The sequence below is a fragment of the Onychomys torridus genome, chromosome 21, assembly GCF_903995425.1.
Source record: "Onychomys torridus chromosome 21, mOncTor1.1, whole genome shotgun sequence".
NCBI lineage: Eukaryota > Metazoa > Chordata > Mammalia > Rodentia > Cricetidae > Onychomys > Onychomys torridus.
Window position 1 is genome coordinate 35,852,896 of NC_050463.1, and position 21,312 is coordinate 35,874,207.

Below are 21,312 nucleotides of genomic sequence, written 5' to 3' on the forward strand. Positions count from 1 at the left end.
AAGAGGGCACCAGATCTCATTACAGATGGTTGTGAGCCACCATGTGGTTGCTGGGAATTGAATTCAGGACCTCTGGAAGAGCAGCCAGTGTTCTTAACTGCTGAGCCATCTCTCCAGCCCCAAGTGTCTTCCTCAACTGCTCTACACCTTCATTTTTGAGACATAGTCTGTAACTGAACCTACTGCAAACCAAACAGCTAGATTGGCTGTTGGCTCCAGGGAATCTCCCTTTTTTCACTTCCCTGCGCACACATGTCGCTGTTGACTTTGGTTTTGTAAACATGGGTACTGTTCCCACTTTACATGAACTCAAGTCTACATGTTGTGTAGCAGCACTGGGCCATCTCCCTGGTCCTGCTGTTTTAGAGGGGTGGTATGAGGTGTAATGGACACTTACCTCAACTTCCTCAATGCTGACATCACAGGCATGCACCATATCTTTTTTTTTTTTTTTTTTTGGAGCTGAGGATCGAACCCAGGGCCTTGCGCTTGCTAGGCAAGCGCACTACCACTGACCTAAATCCGCAACCCATATCTTTTAAAACCACTTAGGTTAACACGTTTTGTCTGGCCAGTGGATTTAATATAAATTTGTGGTTTTTTTTTTCTTTTTTTTGAGACAGGGTTTCTCTGTGTAGAGCCAGCTGTCCTGGAATTCCATAGACCAGAGTGCTGGCATTAAAGGCGTGTACCACCACCGCTTGGCTGTGATGATAAAATTTTATCTGTTTAACTTTGGTTAATGAAAACTAGTTATATTTAATTGCCACTGTTACAGTTCTTTAATATTTACTTACTTAAATATTATTATTAGTTTTTTTTTTTTTTTTTTTTTGGAGACAGGGTTTCTCTGTGAATCCCTGGCTATCCTGGAACTTGCTCTGTAGACCAGGCTGGCTTTGAAGTCAGATATCTAGCTGCCTCTGCCTCTTGGGTGCTGTGATTAAAGGTGTGTGCCACCACACTAGGTTTTCAGACAATATTAAGTTCTATTACTGATAAGTAGTAAATGCTAACTTTTCTTCACCAAGATAATAAATTGGTGTTTTAAGGCTATTAATTTAATTTTATAGCTGTGTGGTTGAGGCACCAAGCCTAACTACATCCATGAAACTATTTTTCATTGTACATTATACATTGCTTTAGTCCTTTTTCTGCTACTATAACAGACTGAAATTTATAAAGACAAAAAATGTAATTTTTAGCTGAATATTATTGCATTGTGTGTATGGATCACAGCCTTGTTGTCCACCCCTCAGTTGAAGGACATGGAGGTTGTTTACATTTCCTCGCTATTGTGAACAGAGCAGCAGTGAACATGGCTGAGCAATTATCTGTGGAGTAGGATGCCGGGTCCTGTGGGCATATGCCAAGGCGTGGTGTGGTTGGTTATTTGGTAGATGTATTTTTAGCTTTTTTGATAATTCTCCACACTGATATCTGGAGTGGTTATACCAGTTTGCAATCCCACCAATAATGAAGGTGGGCTCTCTTTTTTTTCACACTCTTCCAACATTTGTTATTGGTTGTTTTATTGGTCTTTACCATCCTGACTGGGGCAAGATGAAATCAAAGTTGTTTTCATTTTGCTTTTCTCTACTTGCTAGGGACAGTGAACTGTTTTTGTATTTTGTTTTTTTTTTTGAGATGTCTCTTTGTGTAGGCTATCCTAGAACTTGCTGTCTGTCTACTGTCCGTCCGTCCATCCATCCATACCTCCATCCAAGAACTTGCTTTGTAGACCAAGCTGGCCCCCAACTCAGAGATCCTCCTGCCTCTGCCTCCAGAGGGCAGGCATCTGTGAACTAATTACTATTTATTTTTTTATGTGTATGAGTGTTTTGCCTGAATCTAAATATCTTCCCTGTGTGTGGAGGCCAGGAGGCCAGAATGGGGTGCTGGATCCCTTAGGGCTGGAGTTAAGGATAATTGTATGCCATGTGGGTGCTGGGATCAAACCTGGGTCCCCTGGAAAAGCAACTAGTGCTCTGAACTGCCGAGCCGCCTCTTGAGCTTCCCTTGTCACCTTGTAATGTCCTGTCCCTTCTTGCATTGAAGATTAAGTTCTCAACTAGAACTTGGAAGCATAGTCAGACCATACCTATATCATCTTCTTAGGCTTTACAGTGTCTTACTGTGGACTAGAGAGAGAGGTTAATGCTAAATTTGGGTATAAGTTATTATTCGTAAGTGCCATAGAACAGGATCTAGTCATGCACTAGATGTTATGGAAGAGTTTGATAGAAGTTTAACACAGCTAGATGTGGTAGTGCCAGAGGCTTAGTCAAGAAGATCTCAAAGCATGCCACACACCTTTAATCCCTGCACCCAGGAGGCAGAGGCAGGTGGATCTCTATGAGTTGGAGGCCAGCCTGATCTATATAGTGAGTACCAAGACAGCCAGGACTGTTGCAGAGAAAAACCCTGTCTCAAGAAAAAAAAAAAAAAAAAAAAAATCTTAAGTTCAAAGCTAGTTTGGACTATACAGCAAGTTCTAGGCCAGTTTGGGTTGCTCTGTTGTGAAACCTCCCTAAGAAAACCTAATAAAACAAACAAACAAAAAACTAAATAAAAATTGCTAAGATATTATTCTGAATTTTTTAGATGTCAGTGTTTTACTTTAATTTAAAAATATTTGTTTAATGAACCTCATTGGCTTAAACTTTTATATATATACATACATATATATATATATATATATTTATATTCACAACTTCACATTAAAAGATTCAGTTTCCCCCCTTAGTACCATGAATATAGGAGTTGTTTACCCGGGCCCTCCGGAAGAGCAGCCAGTGCTCCTAACCTGAGCCGTCTCTCCAGCCCTCTCCTTTCTTGCAGCAGGTCTCACTACGTAGATAAGGCTGGTCTTGAATTATAGTTACCCATCTCTCTCTGCCTCCTGAGTGTTGAGATGAATGGTATTCACCACCACGCTTGGCTTAGTTTTGTAATTTTAAATTAAATTAATTAATTTTATTAATCAAACATTTTAATTTATAAATTAAAAAATAAATATTAGAACCCTTGAAGTTTATTAAAACAAATATATGCTTATTTATTTTGAGCTTTATAAACAAAAGGTTTATAATTTAGAAATTTTAATAAATATATAAAAGTTGAAGATGTTTTTCATTTCTTATTTAAAAGTAAAAGTATTTTAACTTTTACATGTGTTGTGTTTTTATGCAACATATATACAATACCAGTGAAGAGCAGAAGAGGCCTTTGGATCCCTTGGGGCTAGAGTTATTATACTTGTTTGTGAGTACCAGATATGGGTGTTGGGAATTGTCCTCTAATAGAACAATTCCTCCTTTTAATACAGCACAGTTTAGTCCTAGCTGACCCTGAACTATGTGAACCAGCCTGGTTTTGAACTCAGAGATCCACTTAACTCTGCTTCTTCTTCTTCTTCTTCTTTTTTTTTTTTTTAAAAGGATTTATTTATTTATTTAATCATTTATTCATTTATTAAGTATACAGTATTCTGCCTGCACGTGTCCCTGCAGGCCAGAAGAGGGCGCCAGACCTTGTTACAAGTGGTTGTTGAGCCACCATGTGGGTGCTGGGAATTGAACTCAGGACCTCTGGAAGAGCGCTCACAGTGCTCTTAGTGGCTGAGCCATCTCTCCAGCCCTAACTCTGCTTCTTTATGCTGGGATTAAAGGTGTGCTCCATTGACCTGGCCATCTTGTTTTATAAACTGGGAATTGTGTTTTGAATTCTGGTTATGAAAGTTATTCAGTTAAGGTATTGTACATAGTTACATATCAAGAGATAGTTTAGTACTAGTTTGTTGAGCCCTATAATGTATTTGATATGATCTATGTGTCCACTATTGTCTAAACTCTCTTTATTATATGATTGTAGTACTGCTGAAGCCGTATTACAAGAAATGGATAATATTAATATCCGACGAAACCGTCGATCAGGAGAAGTAGAAAGGCTTCGAATGTGGACAGATACAGAATTTGTGAGTATGTTAGCTGTGAAAACCTTTGCAAGTATTTTCTTTCCTCTTCTAGTTGTCTTTCTGGTTTTTATTCATGTATATATTTGTTTGTGTGCGTGGGTGTACACAGAGCCAGAAGAGGGCACTGGATTCCCTGGAGCTAGAGTCACGGTTGTGAATCCCTCATGTGCGTGCTGAGAAGCGAGCTAGCGCTCTCTGGAGGAAGAGTAGTCACTCCAGCCCTACAAGTAGTCTTTATACTTGCAAAGAATTAGGAGTCCAGAAAGAGGATGAGCAGCAGTAGACCCCTCCCTTTCTCCCTCCCTTTCCTCCTTCCTCCTCTCCTCCCCTCCCCTCCCCTCTGCTGGTATGTTGCCAGTGATGGCCTTGAACTTCTAATCTCCTGCTTCCAGGCATGTGCTATCATCATGCCTGGTTTATGGAGTGCTGCAGATGGAACCCAGGGCTTTGTGCACGTAAGGCAAACACGCTACCAACTGAGCTACATTCCCAGCCCAACAGCACGTTTAAAAAAATTATTTTTATTTTATGTGCATTGGTGTTTTGCCTGCATGTATGTCTTTGTGAGGGTGTCAGACACCCTGGGACTAGAGATTATTTATAGTTGTGAGCTGCCATGTGGATGATGGGAATTGAACCCTCTTCCTCTGGAAGGGCAGCCAGTGTCATTAATTGCTGAGCCATCTTCCCTGTCCCTGGATGTCAGATTTTTTAAATGAACAATTATTTATTCCTCTTCATTCTTGCTTTGGTATTTTACTGCTTGCTCTCTACTGGCTGCTGCTGCTTCCTCTTCAAACCCCTCATCCCAATTTCCTTTTCTTCTCCTCAGTTTTCCCCATGCGGTTGAATCTATGGCCTTTCATATGTTAAACGACTTTATGAACTAAGTCATATCCTAATTTCTAGTGTTTCTTCCTTTTTTCCTGTATACTTGTTGAGTTTAGGAAGCTCATTTTTTCATGGCTTGCAAGTAGATGCTCAGTAAATTATACTGAGCAAGAATGCTTAACATATTGAATGTTACTTATAACAGAATTAATGCTATGTTAATATGTGACAATTTTTTTTCTTTAAAAGGAAAATATGGATATGTATTCAAGAGTAAAAAGGCGGAGAAAATCACTGAGAAGAAATAGTTATGGGATACAGAATCATCATGAGGTGTCTACTGAGGGCGAGGAAGAAGGTCTGTAAAGCACCGTGTGATGGAAAACTAGCAAACTGTTGGGAGGGAAGACTAGACCCAATAGCTATGTAATTAGAGTATGGCTGTTTTGCTTTTGTTTTCTTCCTTTTAGCTCTATAGTGTATAATTTGAAGAAATATAAATTCATCTGGCATCTGAATTTTCATTTCCTTCAGTTGGCAAATGAAGAGGCTATTGGTAGTCCTTGGGTTCTCAGTGTGGGAAGTTTTGCTGTGGGCTAGACTGCCCAGTGGATTAGCCTCTTGTTTTACTGAGGGCACCTTCTAACTAGAAGCTCATTCTCCTGTCCATGGCCTCCACGTCTCTGCTTCTTTAGATTTCAAATTTTGTTATAGACTGAAATATAAATAGAGAAAAATGGAAATGTAATAGTAGTGGAAGGATCTGTAGTGTTTTTGCCTTTCACTTGTTTAGGTCGGAACTTAAGAACATAGTGAATTTGTAGGGCTGGAACTAGGAATGTGCAAAAAGCACATTGGCTCTTTCCAGGGTACTCTTCTTCAGGGTGACTCCCACTGTTTGTAGATCTCAGGTAAAGAAGACTACATGTATTTCTCAAATTCTATATTTAATATATTTGTCAGATTTTTCCCCCCAAGACAGGGTTTCTCTGTGTAATAGCCCTGGCTGTCCTGGAACTTATTCTGTATGCCAGGCTGGCCTCACACTCAGAGAGATCCACCTGCCTCTGCCTTTGAGTGTGGGATTAAAGGCATTAAAGCATTGCCTCGTTTTAGAGCTCATATTTCTAACGAAGGTATTTATTGAATAAACATTATTGTTGATATAGCTAGAACCTTTATAATGCATCCTTTGGAGACAATTAGTGTAGGTGAGACAGATTGGTAATGTGATTTTTTTGTTTGTTTGTTTGTTTTTCAAGACAGGGTTTCTCTGTGTTCCTTTGCACCTTTCCTGGAACTCGCTTTGTAGACCAGGCTGGCCTCGAACTCGCAGAGATACCCCTGGCTCTGCCTCCCGAGTGCTGGGATTAAAGGCGTGTGCCATCACCGCCCATCAGTAATGTGATTTTTGCCTTTACATACATTAACTGAATATGTAGAGGTTCCGAAGTAAATATGTCATCTTTGTAATTTGTGTTCATAGTACACAGTGTGCTGTTGTATAAACTCTTTTCAAAAATTTTACATCCCAACCACAGTTCTCTCTCCCTCCCCTCCTTTGGCTCCCTCTCTACACCCCCTCTACCATACCCCTTATCCACTCCTCAGAGAGGGTAAGGCCTCCCATGGAGAGTCAACAAAGCCTGGCACTTCAAGTTGAGGCAGGCCCAAGCCCCTCACCCCTGCATTAAGGCTGAGCAATCTATTCCACCATTGGGAATGGGCTCCAAAAGCCAGTTCATGCACCAAGGATAGATCCTGGTTGTTGGCACACATCTTCAATCCTAGCATTCAGAAGGCAGAAGCAGGAGGGTCTCTGTCATTTCAAGGCTGGTCTAATCTACATGCTACCTCAGGGGAAAAAAACAGATTTTATTTATTTTCATTTTGTATGTTTTGTCTTAATTTTTTTAAAAAACAAAAAACAAAAAAACAAACCGCAAGAAAATCAAGACACTGGGTATGATAACTAGTGGCTTGTTATTCTTCATTCATTCACTTGTCCGTCTGTCCGTCCGTCCATCCATCCATCCATCCATCCATCCATCCATCTATCCATTCATACATCCATTAATTAATTTTGAGGCAGGGTCTGACTGTCCTAGAACTTGCTTTGTAGACCAGGTTGGCATCAAACTCACAGAGATCTGCCTGCCTCTGCCTCTGAGTGTTGGTATCAAAGGGATCAAAGGTGTACACCACTAGACCATCACAGTGGTTTATTTTCTCAGAGAACTGTATTGGTTATTGGTAAGAAGAACTTTTTTGCTTTTATATTTACCTGGGTTTATTTTTGGTTATGCTAGTTTATGCTATTATCTTACATAAATTGATAACATTTTAAAGATGTCACTTGTGTAGAAAAAAAGATAATGGATAAAAGTAAATACTCAGTTGTAGAATAGGAGCATCCCTGTGGATTAAAGTGTTTTCCTCTTTTCATTATGGAAACTAGAATCTCAAGAGGAGGATGGAGACATAGAAGTTGAAGAGGCAGAAGGAGAAGAAAATGATAGGCCATATAATTTGAGACAGAGAAAAACAGTGGATCGATACCAAGCACCACCAATAGGTAGGTGACTCTAAACCTTTTCTTCTCTAACTGAGTAGTAGCTTTCCACTGCTCTGAAAAAAGAACATTTTTCTGAGCTCAGTGTGGTCCTGTGGTCTTTGCTGTTCAGGAAGCTGAAGTTAAAGGATTGCTTGAGGCAAGGTATTCATCTTTGGCAAGACCCCCTTTTAAAAAAAAACAACGAAACAGCAGTGCTGAGTGTACAATAATGAAACCTCTTGTAAGTCCTGTGCATCGTTTCCTTCATACTTGTGTGTATATCTGCAGCTGGTGGTCAAGGTGTGTGATCACAGTGTCATCGCTTGTTCCTCCTCCTCTCGTTCCTGTGTGTGTAGATTTGCCTGTATGTTTTATTCTGTGTTTTTGTCTTGTTCCCAGGAATTAAATGTAGGGTTTTGTGCATTCTGGGCAAGTGCTTTGTCATTGAGACAGTATTTGTGATATTTTATTTACCCTTTCTTCACTTAGTATAGTGTTTTCAAGAATCCTTTTTACTTACAATTTAAAAAAAAAAAATTATTTTGACAGTTCTTTAATCCCAGCACTCAAGAGGCAGAGGCAAGTGGGTCTCTGTGAGTTTGAGGCTAAAGTGGTCTACATAGAGTTCTAGGGTAGCCAGGACTATGTAGAGAGACCTTGTCTCAAAAAAAAATTGTTTTAATGTGTATGGGTATTTTGCCTGCAAGTGTGTCTGTGCATACATGTATGCCTGTACGTCTACACAGGTGCCAGCAGAGGACATTAGATTCCCTGGAATTGGAGTTATAGATGGTTGTGAGCTGCCATGTGAGTTCTGGGACTCAAACTAGGGTCCTCTGGAAGAGCAGCTAGTGCTTTTAACCACTGACCCACCTCTAGAGCCCCTTTACTTAGAATTTTAAACTCTAAAATAGTGATTGGCAGAGGTATGCTAATTCTCTCTAGAACCTGTTTAAGTGTTCAGACATCCCTCTATTCTTGTTAGGAGTCATTGTTCAACTGTCACTAATGAGAGAGTGTGTTCTGGTAGAAAAAGGTTGGGAAGCATTATTCTGATGTTTTGGTTTGTTTGCTTTTTTTCTTTTTCTGAATCTAATTGAAATAATGTCCAAAGCATGTATTTGTATTCTACATTTGGCAAGTTCTGTAATATGTACATGCCTGTGAAGATATTACCATAATCGAGACAATGAACAGATGACAATGCCCAGCCCCCCAGATTTCCTCATTCCTATGTGTATTCTACTCTGTCATATGTGTCACCCTTGTATTAGTCTTTGGATACTTACCTAAATCTATTTCCTGTCACCTTAAATCAGCTTTATGTGTTTTTTATTTTGTATAAATGAAATTATAAGTATTTGCTTGTTTTCATTTTAATTTTTTGGAATAGTCTCATTATCAGCCTAGATTGGTCTGGAATTTACTATATAGCTTAGGGTGGCCTCAGACTTCCTTCCTCAGTCTCCCAAATGGTGGAATTATAGGCACAAGCCACCATACTTAACTTTGAAATACTAAAATACTACATTTTTGTCTTTTCTTTCACTCAGCATAATTATTGTAATGCTTATAGGTGTGAGCCATCACAACTGTCTTATTATTCATTTTTTAATGGGTTAATTCTAGCTTTTGGTTATTGGTTGTTATAAATCCAGGTGTGGTGGTGCATATCTTTAATATCATTACTCCAAGTCTGGGGCGGAAGAAGGAACTAGATTTTGAGGCCAGTAGGACTATATAAGAGCATGAGACTTTAATAAAAAAAGCAAGACAAGCAGGCAAATACTTTAATTCCAGCAGTAGGAGGCAGAGGCACTCCACATGCTATCCACAGACCCTCTCTCCTCCCTCCTCCCACCACCCAGCCCTCATTCCTAAGCCACCCTGCATCCCCACATCCCCCAAATTGAAGTCTCCTATGGGGAGTCAGCAGAGCCCAGCACACTGAGCCTAGGCAGGTCCAAGCCCCTTCCCACTGCACCAAGGCTGTGCAAGGTGTCACACCACAGGCACCAGATTCCAGAAGCCTGCCCATAGACCAGGGACAGATCCTGATCCCCCTGCCTGGGTACCCCCCCAAACAGTTCGAGCCAAACAACTATCTTCTGTATCCAGAGGGCCTAGTCCAGTCCCATGGGGGCTCCACAGCCTCCAGTCCACAGTTCATGGGCTTCCACTAGTTTGCATTTACTTTGCATTACTACATGATGCTTGGTCTCAGTGGCTCTCTGGAACTGTAGAGGAATAATCTACAACAGGTTCACTCTTGGATTTCCCCCCCTACTTTTTTTAAATTATATTTGTGTTTTAATTTTACATATTAGCCATGGGTTCCCCTGTCCTCCCCTCTCCCGCCTCCACCCCCACCTTCCCTCCATCCCCTCCCCTCCATCCCCATCTCCTCCAGGGCCAAGACTCCCCTGGGGATTCATTTAAACTTGGTGGATTCAGTACAGGCAGGTCCAGTCCCCTCCTTCCAGGCTGAGCAAAGTGTCCCTGTGTGAGCCCCAGGTTCCAAACAGCCAGCTCATGCACTAAGGACAGGTCTAGGTCCCACAGCCTGGATGCCTCCCAAACAGTCCAAGCCACTCAGCTGTCTCACTTACCCAGAGGGCCTGATCCAGCTGGGGGCTCCACAGCCTTTGGTTCACAATTCATGTGCTTCCGTTTGTCTGGTCTTTCGTCCCTGTGCTTTTTCCAATCCTGGGCTTAACAATTCACGCTCCCACAGTCCCTCCTCCTTCTCGATAACTGGACACCTGGAGTTCCACCTGGGGCCTGGCTGAGGATCTCTGCATCCACTTCCATCAGTCACTGGATGAGAGTTCCAGCCTGACTGTCAGGGTGTTTGGCCATCTGATCACCAGACTATGTCAGATCAGGCTTTCTCTCGACCACTGACAGCAGTGTACAGAGGATGCGTCACTGTGGACCTCAGGGGACCTCTCCAGCACTCTGCCCACTCCTGTTCTCATGTGGTCCTCATCCATCATGGTCTACCATTCCTTGTTCTCCCTTTCTGTTCCTGATCCAGATGGGATCTCCTGCTCCCCCAAGCCTCCCTTCCCTCAAACCTTGCCCTTCATTTCTCCTACTCTTGTCCAGGTTGTTCATGTAGATATCATTGGATTTTTTTTTTTTTTAAAGGAGCTCTGATAAAGTTTATTAAAGGAAAAGTTTCCTGGTTCTGGCATGCTTCTAATAGTATCAGAATCACCTGGGTTGTTGGTAGCTAGTGTGCATATTCTGTAGTATTTTCCTATATGCTGTGTTCAATTCAGTATTATTGCCACTGTAGTGATGGACACCAGTTTTAGCCAACACAGTATAATTCTATTTCAGATTTCCTCAAAGCTGGGCACTTGTTGGTGAGGAGGAGAACCAATTTCACTTTGTTCTGTCTGATCATCTTTAGAGTCTGTTTGTATCCTAGAACATATTTTTCATTTTTCATAATGAATTGGAGCCTAGAGTTGGTTGACTCCAGAGACTTTTTCTGTTTTCTTTGTGGCCACCATTTTCCTGCCTTAGGTGCAGGACAGCCCCCAACCAAGATCAACTGCCGAGATGGCCAGGGAATGAGAAAGTCACTCTTGCAGTTTTAATGCCTCCAAAGCTAGGACCATGTGGATGACACTACCAAGTTTGGCTTCCATCTTGGGTTAGAATCTCACTCACTTCAACCACATTAGTAGCAGCTTTACTATACTGAAACAGTTGCTTTCTAGGGGGAAGCAATCCCTTAGGCTTTTTACTATCCCAAGTCAGAAGCTTGGCTGCTGTCGTAAGTTATTTTTCTGTTGCTGTGATAAAGCACCAAGACCAAGGCAACTATACAAGAGTTTAATTGGGCTTACTGTTCCAGAGGGCTAGAGTCCGTGCTGACAAAGTGATCGCATGGTAGGAGGAGGCTGGAGCAGCAGTTGAACACTTAGATCTTGATTCACAAGCAGAAGGCATAGAGAGCATATCACTTCATTGCTTCCTAAACATCCACCACCTGGGGATCAAGTACTCAAATACCTGAGACTTATAGGGGACATCTTACTCAAACTACCACGGCTGGGTATGGTCGTGCCCTGAAGACACCTTTCCCATTGTTCCAATGCAGAGCGGGTCTCTCCTTAATGATTGCAATCTCTCTTTCAGCAGATGACTTGGATGTTATATTAAGCTTCCTGGTGCTCTTTTTCTTCCAAACTGTACATTTAGTATTTCTTCCTCTCCTCCTTGCTTTTTTTATGTTTTTAAAATTTTTTATTGTAGATCTGCATACAAGTTATCAGGTAATTACTTTGACACTGAGTCAATCCTATACTGTCTTGAAATTTTCTCCACCACAGAAATGAGTTTATTACTTTTAAATGTAATGTCAGACAAATTTTTAGGACATTAGCAGAAGGAAGGCAGCCAGATTCTTTACAAAATGCCACATGGATGGCTTCTAGCCCAGTTGCTAGGAGATGAAACCTCTTGAGCCAGGCCTCTACAGTTTGCCTTGCTGTCAGCATGCTGACATCATTGTCTTTAGGCTCCAGCTAGAGTGGCCCCTTTAGCTCTGATTGCAGCAGTTAGTGGATTTCCTAGCCCAGAGTCTGTCCCACTTCTACAGCCTTTTTGAAACCAGCGTGGTCAGGTTCTTCATAGCATCAGCCCCATTGCAGCAGCTGCTGTCTTAGCTACTTTTGTGCTAACGTGATAAAGTACTGTGACCAAAGGCAACTCAACGGAGAGTTTATTTGGGATGAAGTCAAAGTCCTGTGCTTCTTTTTAACTCCCTGTTTGTGCTCTGCTGCTTGGAGATGAGGGTGGTATGAGGCAGGCAATGTAAACTTTTCCTTCCTACCTTTCTAATGCATATTTTAATATCATTCTGTAGCCAAGTACTGTGATTCCTAACCTGGTTTCTTAGCTCTTGTGAAGGTATTTTCTTTTTTAGTTTTTCAAGACAGAATTTTTCTGTGTAACAAACAGTCCTGGTTGCCTTGGAACTCGCTTTATAGACCGGGCTGGCCTCGAACTCAGAGATATACCTGCCTCTGCCTCCTGAGTGCTAGGATTAAAGGTGTGCGCCACCACACCTGGCCTGTGAAGGTATTTTCATGCATGAAGATTTGTTCTTTCATACTTAGGTTTTTGTGGGGGATTATTACTGGGAATATTATTATGCTGCTTTGTTCCCTACTAAAAAGTTTTAAAAATGGACTATACTTTTGGAAATATTAGCTTAACATCTATTTAGAGTGTTTGTTTGAAGCAAAATAGTACTAACAAAAAGTGTTTGTCTTTGTTATGCTTTCAGACAAGAGTGTGGAAGTGGAAGATACATGGCTAGGTTCTCATAGAAAGTTGACAGAGGCAATTTATGCTCCTTTAGTGCATGTACTTATTAGTTTACTATTAGTTATTGTACCTGTCTTCTTCTTTCAGTACCAGCTCATCAAAAAAAGAGGGAAAACACACTGTTTGATATTCACAGATCCCCAGCAAGAAGAAGCCATATCAGGTAAGCTGTGTTTGATTTGAGATAAGAGAATGTTTACATCTGTTGATGAGAAAAGGAGAGACTTAATTATATCCTTCCTTCCTTCCTTCCCTTTATTCCTGGCTGTTTTCTGTTTTTTTTTCTCATTAGTGACTAACACTTCTCCTACACGTGACTTGGTTTTGGTTCACAGTTTACTTTTAAATTTAATTCCCCACCCCCCCAGCTGAGGACTGAACCCAGGGCCTTGTGCTTGCTATGCAAGCAGCCTACCACTGAACTAAGTCCCCAACAACTCCTTAAATTTAATTTTTAAATAAATTTTAACTTTCCTATCCTTAAGCAACACAGCCTCTTATCTCTTAAGAGTTGAGTGGTGAATGGCCCATGATGTCCTTCTTTGAGACATTGACCATTTTATTTCCCCTTGAGAAAGCTGGTCTTGCTTTGTTGCCCAGGCTTGCCTGAAGCTACTTTCTCAAGTGATTCTCCTGCCTCAGCCTCCTACTAGCTGGGAATACAGATGCTTGTGCCAGCCATACTTGGGTAATAGGTCTTTGACACTTTACCTCCACTTTTTTTTTTTTTCCTTCCCAAGACAGGGTTTCTCTGTGTAGTTTTGGTGCCTGTCCCGGATTTCGCTCTGTAGACCAGGCAGGCCTCGAACTCACAGAGATCCACCTGGCTCTGCCTCCCTAGTGCTGGGATTAAAGGCGTGCACCACCACCGCCTGGCTGCCACTTTCCCACTTTTTATCCTTAAAACAAAACAAAGCTAGTAGGTACATAAGTTTAAAAATGTATCATTTTATTTTTATTTATTAAATTTTCGAGGCAATTCCTTTCTATATCACCCTGGCTTTGAATTTGTGGTAACCATGTTGCTTCTTCTTCCATAATGCCTATTTATAGATTGGACTATTATATAGTCTTTTTGTGTTTAATTTTTTGATTTTTTTTTTTTTTTAACATATTCTGGAGAGTAACCCCCATTTGATAAATTGCTGGCAAGGCTTTTCTCTTTCTCTAGGCTGTCTCTTTCTTTTTCTTTTTTCTTTTTTTGTGGAGTTGAAGATCGAACCCAGGGCCTTGCGCTTGCTTGCTCTACCACTGAGCTAAATCCCCAACCCCTAGGCTGTCTCTTTACTCTGGTATCCCCAACCCCTAGGCTGTCTCTTTACTCTGGTAATTTGTTTCCTTTGTGGTGTAGAAGCTTATTTATTTATGTATTTGAAACAAGGTCTCACCATAGAGCATGATGCCTAGGACTCACTTCTCCCCATTTCCTATGTGCGGGGATGACTAGGGATATACCACTATAACCAACCAGAAGGTTTTAAGTCTGATTCTTTTTTATTGTTTGTGTCTGAATCTTGAAGTATACAATGTAAAGAATGAAGAATTTCATTTGGTTATGATAAATTCAGTCTAGACATGTTGAAGGGATGCAATGTGATAACTTTTTAAAATTATTTTAGATTCTAGACCAGTTATGTAATTTTTTTTGGTTTTTGTTTTTTGTTTTTGAGATAAGATTTGTCTATATAGGCCTGACTGTGCTGGAACTTACTCTGTAGACCATGCTGGCTTCAAACTCACAGATCTGCCTACCTCTGCCTGCCAAATGCTGGGATTAAAAGTGAATGCCAAAGTGCTTGGCCAGTTATATAATAATTTAACACTATTTATTTCTTCTTTGGAATGACTTTAATATAATGTGTTGTCTAGTCATTCCTTAATATGCTTCTGATTATAAATTATTTAGTTTTTTTAGATAATTATTATTTTATGTATGTCTGTGCACTATTAATGCCTGGTGCCTCTGGAGGTCTGAAGAGGGCCTTGGATCCCCTAGAACTAGAGTTACAGACATCTGCGAGCCTCCATGTGATTACTGGGAACTGAACCTGGGTCCTCTAGAAGAGCTGCCAGTACTCTTAACTGCTGAGCCATCTCTCCAGCTCTCTTATCACTTATTTTGAGATAGGATCTTATTATGTTGTCCAGGCAGGTTTCTTGGGCTCAAGAGAGCCTCTTAGCTCATGCTTTTCCCAAATACCTAGGACTACAGATGTATACTATCATGCCTGGCTAAGTATTTTCTTTTTCCTTAAAAATATTTTACGTATTTGGTAAAGTTTCAAACAAGGTAGGAAGTAAAAGCCTTTATTTTTTCTGTGAACAGTGTATTTACTTTTAAAAATGATTGAACTATTTCTGATAAGTTGGGAAAAGAAGAATAAAGAAGACCAATGTCCCGTTCTTTGAGATTTTGATACTTTTACAATGACATAGTCTCTAATTTGACTATCTTTTAAAACTTTATATTTGAAAAACTATAGGTGTTCTGTTCTTATTTTTATTCTGCTCTGTGGAGCTTAACCTTTGTTCCTAGTGAGATGTGAACTGCATGAAGACAGTGATCTGAATAGACATTTGCTGAGTGAGACAGTGGGTTTTCCTCTTGGGCTAATTAGAGCTACAACAAGAATGTGCTTTACAATGCAACAGAAGACCAGGTCAGCTCCGTGGTGGAGTAGGTACTCTGCATTCACAGGAGCACCACCACCAACGCAAGCAGTCACACACACTGTGACAGACACGGAAGACCCAAGTTTGAAAGCTGTTGGACACCGTAGTATTGGCTTTAATAGTTTCCTTTCCAACAGGAGGAAGAAGCATGCCATTCACAGTAGTGACACAACTTCTTCTGACGAAGAACGCTTTGAAAGAAGAAAATCAAAAAGCATGGCAAGAGCCAGAAACAGGTTAGTCCATGTTTTAGTGTTCCCTCTATGGTAGAAGAGAAAAAACGCTTTTTTCTTCTTTTTAAAAATGTTTCTCTGGGTGTGGTAGTGCATTCTTTTAATCCCAGCACTCAGTTGGCAGAGGCAGGTAGATCTCTGAGTTTGAGACCAGCCTGGTCTGCAAGGCAAGTTCTAAGACAGCCAAAGAAACTCTGTCTCGAAAAACAAAACAAACAAGCAAAATGTTTCTTATTTATAATGGCATTTTGTTAATGCTAATATTTTAAATGTTGTACAATTGTGTGTGTGTGTGTGTGTGTGTGTGTGTGTGTGTGTTTATTAGCAATTTTCAGAATCAGTTCTCACCTTCTGACATGTTGTGCACCCATGTTGAACCCATCTCAGGTTTGATAATACATTCCTTTACCTCCTGAGTCATTTTGCTAGCTTTATTTATTTGTTTTTATTTTATATATGTGTTTGCATGCAAGTGCATATGTGCACCATGTGCACAGTTGGTGCCCATGGAGGCCAGAAGAGGGCATTAGATTCCTGGAACTGGAGTTACAGATGACTGTGATCTGCCATGAGGATGTTGAGAACTGAACCTGGGTCTTCTGCAAGAGCAGCCAGTGTTCCTAACTGCTGAGCATTTCTTCAGCCCCAGTATTTTAAATATTTTTTGACTGAAGGCAGTGCTACCTTATAATTTTTATAGGGGGAATCTAATCTTGGATAGGTCCCTTAAGTCTGTAAGTACTAAAGTCACCTGATCCTGAATAGGAAAAGGAGGGAGAAGCAAGGACATCAGGTTAGCCTGTGAGGTAGTGCTATCTCTCCTTCTGTATTTCCTTCCAGCTCCCGTCCATTTCATGAGGCTGAGTTCACACTTATAATGAGTATAACATTCAGAGAAGGGTACTCTTTTTAATATGGTTATTTCAGGAGCCTCTGTTTTTTTGTTTTTAAATGAGGTTCTGTTACATAGCCTAGGCTGGCATTGAATTAAATGTCCTACCCGAAGCCTACTGAATGCACCATTCAACACAGCAGTTTTGGCTTTTTTTAAAAATAAACTTCATTTTGTTTTATTGTCTGCCTTTGGTGATCTTTACTTAAGTAGAATAATTTAGTAAACAGATAACTAAACTGCAGCAAGTATCACAGTTACCTTTTAAAAAGCTAAGTTTTCTTCCTTTCTTCCTTTTTTTCCTTCCTTCCCTCATTTTTTTTTTTTGTTTTTGTTTTTGTTTTTTGTTTTTTGTTTTTTGAAACAAGATTTCTCTGCATAGCCCTGACAATCCTGGAACACACTCTGTAGACCAGGCTGGCTTTGATCTCAGAAATCATTCTGCCTTTGCCTCCTGAGTGCTGGGATTAAATGTGTGTGTTACTACCACCTGGTTCAATTTTCTGTTTTACATTTATAATAATAAAGGTAATTTTATTTAGTGATTTGACATTTAGCAAGTACTTCTATGCCTTGTCCACATAGTAAATTGTAGAAACACAACGTTTTTAGTTAACCATTTCAGGTTTGTTTAATATAAATTATGTATTAAAAATAAATCTTGTGGAGGATGGTAAAAAGATGTAAGAGAAGAATCTAAGTCTGTTTATTTATTTGAGACAGGGTCTCCCAGTGCTGCCCAGGCTGGACTCAGAGCTCAAGGGATTCTCCTGTCTTAGCTTCTTGAGAAGCTCACCTGGACATGTGTGCCACTGTACTCATTTAAAATCTAAATTGCATACAAGTATTTAAAGCCCATTGCATCTGATCTTCTGAGAGGGAGCGAGGGAGGGGCAGAGAGAGAATGAAGATAGTTTTGGAATGGAACCCAGAGCTCACAGATAGGAGTGCGTATTGTACCGCTAAGCTGTATCCCCAGTCATGATAACCTACTTTGGGAATAATTTTTTTAAAGGTAAATTAGGATTCAAAAATGTCAGAGAAGTTGGAGTTATCATAGAAATTGTCCACTTTTGAGGCTATGCCATATTGTGATTTTTACCTGTACTCAGCTATATTCTTTGCTATAATAACACACTGGAGGCTAGGTGATTTGTAAAGAAAAGGATTTTGTTTGGTATATAGTTTTGGAGATTGAGTGCATACAGTATGGTGTTGGCTCTGGTGATAGGCCCCCGTGGCTGCATCACATTATATATAGCAGATGTCATTATGGCAGGAACACATGAAGAGAGGATATCATATGAGAAGTAGGAAATGGGGGACTGAGACTAGATACTGACCAGGTCTCATGGGAGGCATTACTGTCTTCTTGTAGTGTGTCCCAGTGACCTGGGCCCTCTGGCTGGGCTTTATCACCTCTTAGGTCCTACTACTCATATCATCTCTAATCTGAGGATCAAGTTCCTAGCTTTCCTATTGGGAGAGGTTAAACTCTTTGAGAAAATAAATTAATGCTCATGTTTGCTTAATCTGTTGAAGAACTGGTTTTGGTCATTTGAAAGCATTTAGGAATGGTAGTTTAAAATATGAAACCTTTTGATGATGTTTCCTGGGTTATGATAAGGTAGAAAGATGAACAACATGTTAAAGTTGTTTTTTTTTTTTTAATTTATTTTGACATTAAAATGTAAAGGATTAAAAAAATCAAGCATTTATTTATTTATTTTTGTAAATCATTATGTACATGTGTGAAGGTCAGAGGGCTTCTTGTGGGAGTTGATTTTTGCCTTCTACCACATGGGTCCCTGTGATCCAATTCCGGTCATCAGGTTGGCAGCAAGAGCCTTTACCCACTGGGCTGTGTCACCAGCCCTGTGAAGGTTTACTACCTTTTCTTCTTGTTTTCTACATTTCAGATGCTTGCCTGTGAACTTCAGAGCAGAAGACTTAGCTAGTGGCATTCTCCGAGAACGGGTGAAAGTGGGTGCCAGTTTGGCTGATGTTGATCCGATGAACATCGATAAATCAGTAAGTTTGGTGATGTTCCTTCCCAGAAGTAGGTTTGTTGTTGTTTTGTTTTTAAGGTTTTTCTTATTTCTAAAATAATACATGAAAAAGTAGAAAGTCAGATATGACCACTATTAACAGTTTCATGTGTGTGTTTTGGGTCCTTAAAACTTTGGTCACACAGTCTACTTAGTCAAGTTTTTTCTTTCAGTGTTATGAGAATCTATAGCAGATAGGACATGAAGCTGAGAGGATTTCTGTACCACAAGGACCTGTGGGTTGTTGTTGGAGTTACCTGATTTCATAAACAGACTTGGATTTTATGTACCTCACTCTGGCTGTGATGTTGTTAATGAGTAATCTAATCCTGAGCAAAAGTTACCATATAAAGTAGGGCTGCAGAGAAATTAGTGGATTTGAGAGAATTAAGGTATTCAAATTGATGGAGTTTTGTGATTGAATTGCTTTTGGAGAATGACAGAAACAAACTGAGTGTGTTGTGCAGGCTTCTGGCTTAAATAAATAGGTAGATAATGGATAGTCTTGATTGGTATTGGGTGATTCCATTATCTGAAGTTGAGTGTATAAGAGGGAAATAAGATGGGAAGAGGGTTTAATTGATTGTAGATGTGTTGTCAGGATCTCTGTCATCCCACAAATAAAAGTTACTTGTAAGCAATTGATTTGGTTTGTTACAAGGTAGAAATACCTGGGTAGAAATTTAGGTCTGTGTTAATCAGTGTAAGCACTGATGAAGTCACTATGGACAGTGAATGATTATACCCCAAGGAAGGGATGTGGTATGAGAAGACCCAAGCTTATAAAGATATGGTTGGTCCACTGATCAAATGGCTCATGTTGGAGTAATTTGAACTATTCCCTCATAATCAAGAATTTATCTGAGTTTTTCTGGGTTTCTTGCATCTTCAGATAACGTAATTTAACTGATTCTTATGTGTGATTTATAAGAAATTACCAAGTAAGAGTTCAGTATACTATTGAAGATGAAAATTTAGTTTCCTCCAATCCAAAGTCATAGAGTAAAAATATTTGTTTTGTTTACTAGTACTGAAGGAAATTTTAGATTATATGTGTCCTGAATCCCTAGGAAATAGTACATTTCTTGAGGACCTTATCATCTTTTTAGATTTGGTTTACCAGTACTTTACTCTTATAAGTCTATTAACTTTAGATGTCTCTGCCAGTCAATTCTAATTTGATAACACATGTAAGAAAAAATAATTAACTTCTTTTAAAATGTTTCTGGTTTTGACCTACTTTAATTTTTATAGTTTATTTTTCATGTCATAATAAATAATTCATAAAACACTTCCATGTTCTGTGGTAGAATGAGAAGTAGGGAAAGGGCTCCACCAGGGTCCAATAGACAATCACGTTAACATTCTATACAATTTTCCTTAGGCAGTTTTTTATATACTTTTTTTTTTCACAGAGTCTTTTAATTTCATTTCTGATATATCAATGATATGTCAGTGCATTCCTGTTTCTTCATTATTGTCCCCGATGGGGAAAAGTTAAATTTCTTTCTGGGTAGAGGAATTAAATACTAAAGAGTAAGGTTTTGTTTGATTATGTTGGGTTTTGGAGAGCTACAGTGGTGGCAAAGGTTTTCTTGCTCTGTGTATGAATTAAGTTTTGTCTGGGGAGAAACGGTAGTGTAATAGCTGAGGAAGCCTGAGGTATGTGAGATATTGAAAGGATTTGAACTGCTAGTGCTTCAGTGTGCCACTTTCTCAGATACTTACTTGTTAATGTTTTTGGTTGGTCATTTATCTTATTCCTGAGTTACTTGATTCCTGAAAGATAGCATTATTTGCCTCATTTGAGTTTTTTACCTTTGACTTTTTCTACATTTATTTGTAATTAGCCAAAACTTATTTGTATGTATGCTCAAAAGCTTCTGAAGGGATGTATTTCTGAATCATAGAAATCATAAATTAAAAACATTTATAGAACCTGAGCTGGGTGTGGTAGCACACACCTTTAATTCCAGCACTTGGGAGGCAGAGCTAGCCTGGTCTACACAGAGTTCCAAGCCAGACAGGGCTATATAGTAAGACTTTCACTCAAAAACAGACAAAATTTTGGAACCTATGTAGTTGGAAGTTTTCCTGTGTCCCGGCTGGCCAGCAGTCGAGACAAATCTCTCCCACTCGTGTCCCCCAAGTAACACACAGAGACTTACATTAATTATAACTGATTGGCCATTAGCTCAGGCTTATTACTGATTAGCTCTTACACCTAAATCAACCCATAATTCTTATCTATGTTTAGCCATGTGCCTTGGTATCTTTTTTCAGTTCTACCCTGTCATCTTGCTTCCTCTGTGTCTGTCTGGTGGTTCTTGACTCTACCCTTTCTCTTCCCAGCTTGTCCTGCCTATACTTCCTGCCTGGCTACTGGCCAATCAGCGTTTTATTTATCAACCCATGTACAAAAGCATTATCCCACAGCAAACCTATGATTATGGAATTGTCTTATATTAAATTTCCCCCTCTTTTTCCAAGGTGCGGTTTGATAGCATAGGTGGATTGAGCCATCATATACATGCTCTGAAGGAGATGGTAGTTTTTCCACTTTTATATCCAGAAATTTTTGAAAAATTTAAAATTCAGCCTCCAAGGTATGTTTTATCTTAGATGTTTATTGTTGTATGGTTATTTTTAATTGTTTGAATATCAATTAATTAGTCTTTGATAAATTCTCATGTTTATTTATTGATGTATTTTAACAACGATGATTAGGATTATTATTTAGACTTGTTTTCCAAGTTGTG

At 39.7% G+C, this 21,312-nt stretch overlaps 1 protein-coding gene across 2 annotated transcripts in view; it reads left to right on the forward strand.

The window, feature by feature from the left end:
- Positions 1-21,312, forward strand: part of Atad2b (ATPase family AAA domain containing 2B) — a 129,238-nt gene that overhangs the window by 20,461 nt on the left and 87,465 nt on the right. For both annotated transcript variants that reach the window (XM_036170652.1, XM_036170653.1), the window contains exons 5-11: positions 3,874-3,976; positions 5,057-5,165; positions 7,266-7,382; positions 12,795-12,870; positions 15,518-15,616; positions 18,425-18,536; positions 21,044-21,159. In XM_036170652.1, coding sequence (XP_036026545.1) covers positions 3,874-3,976; positions 5,057-5,165; positions 7,266-7,382; positions 12,795-12,870; positions 15,518-15,616; positions 18,425-18,536; positions 21,044-21,159 — 732 coding nt within the window. The remainder of the gene's footprint in view (positions 1-3,873; positions 3,977-5,056; positions 5,166-7,265; positions 7,383-12,794; positions 12,871-15,517; positions 15,617-18,424; positions 18,537-21,043; positions 21,160-21,312) is intronic.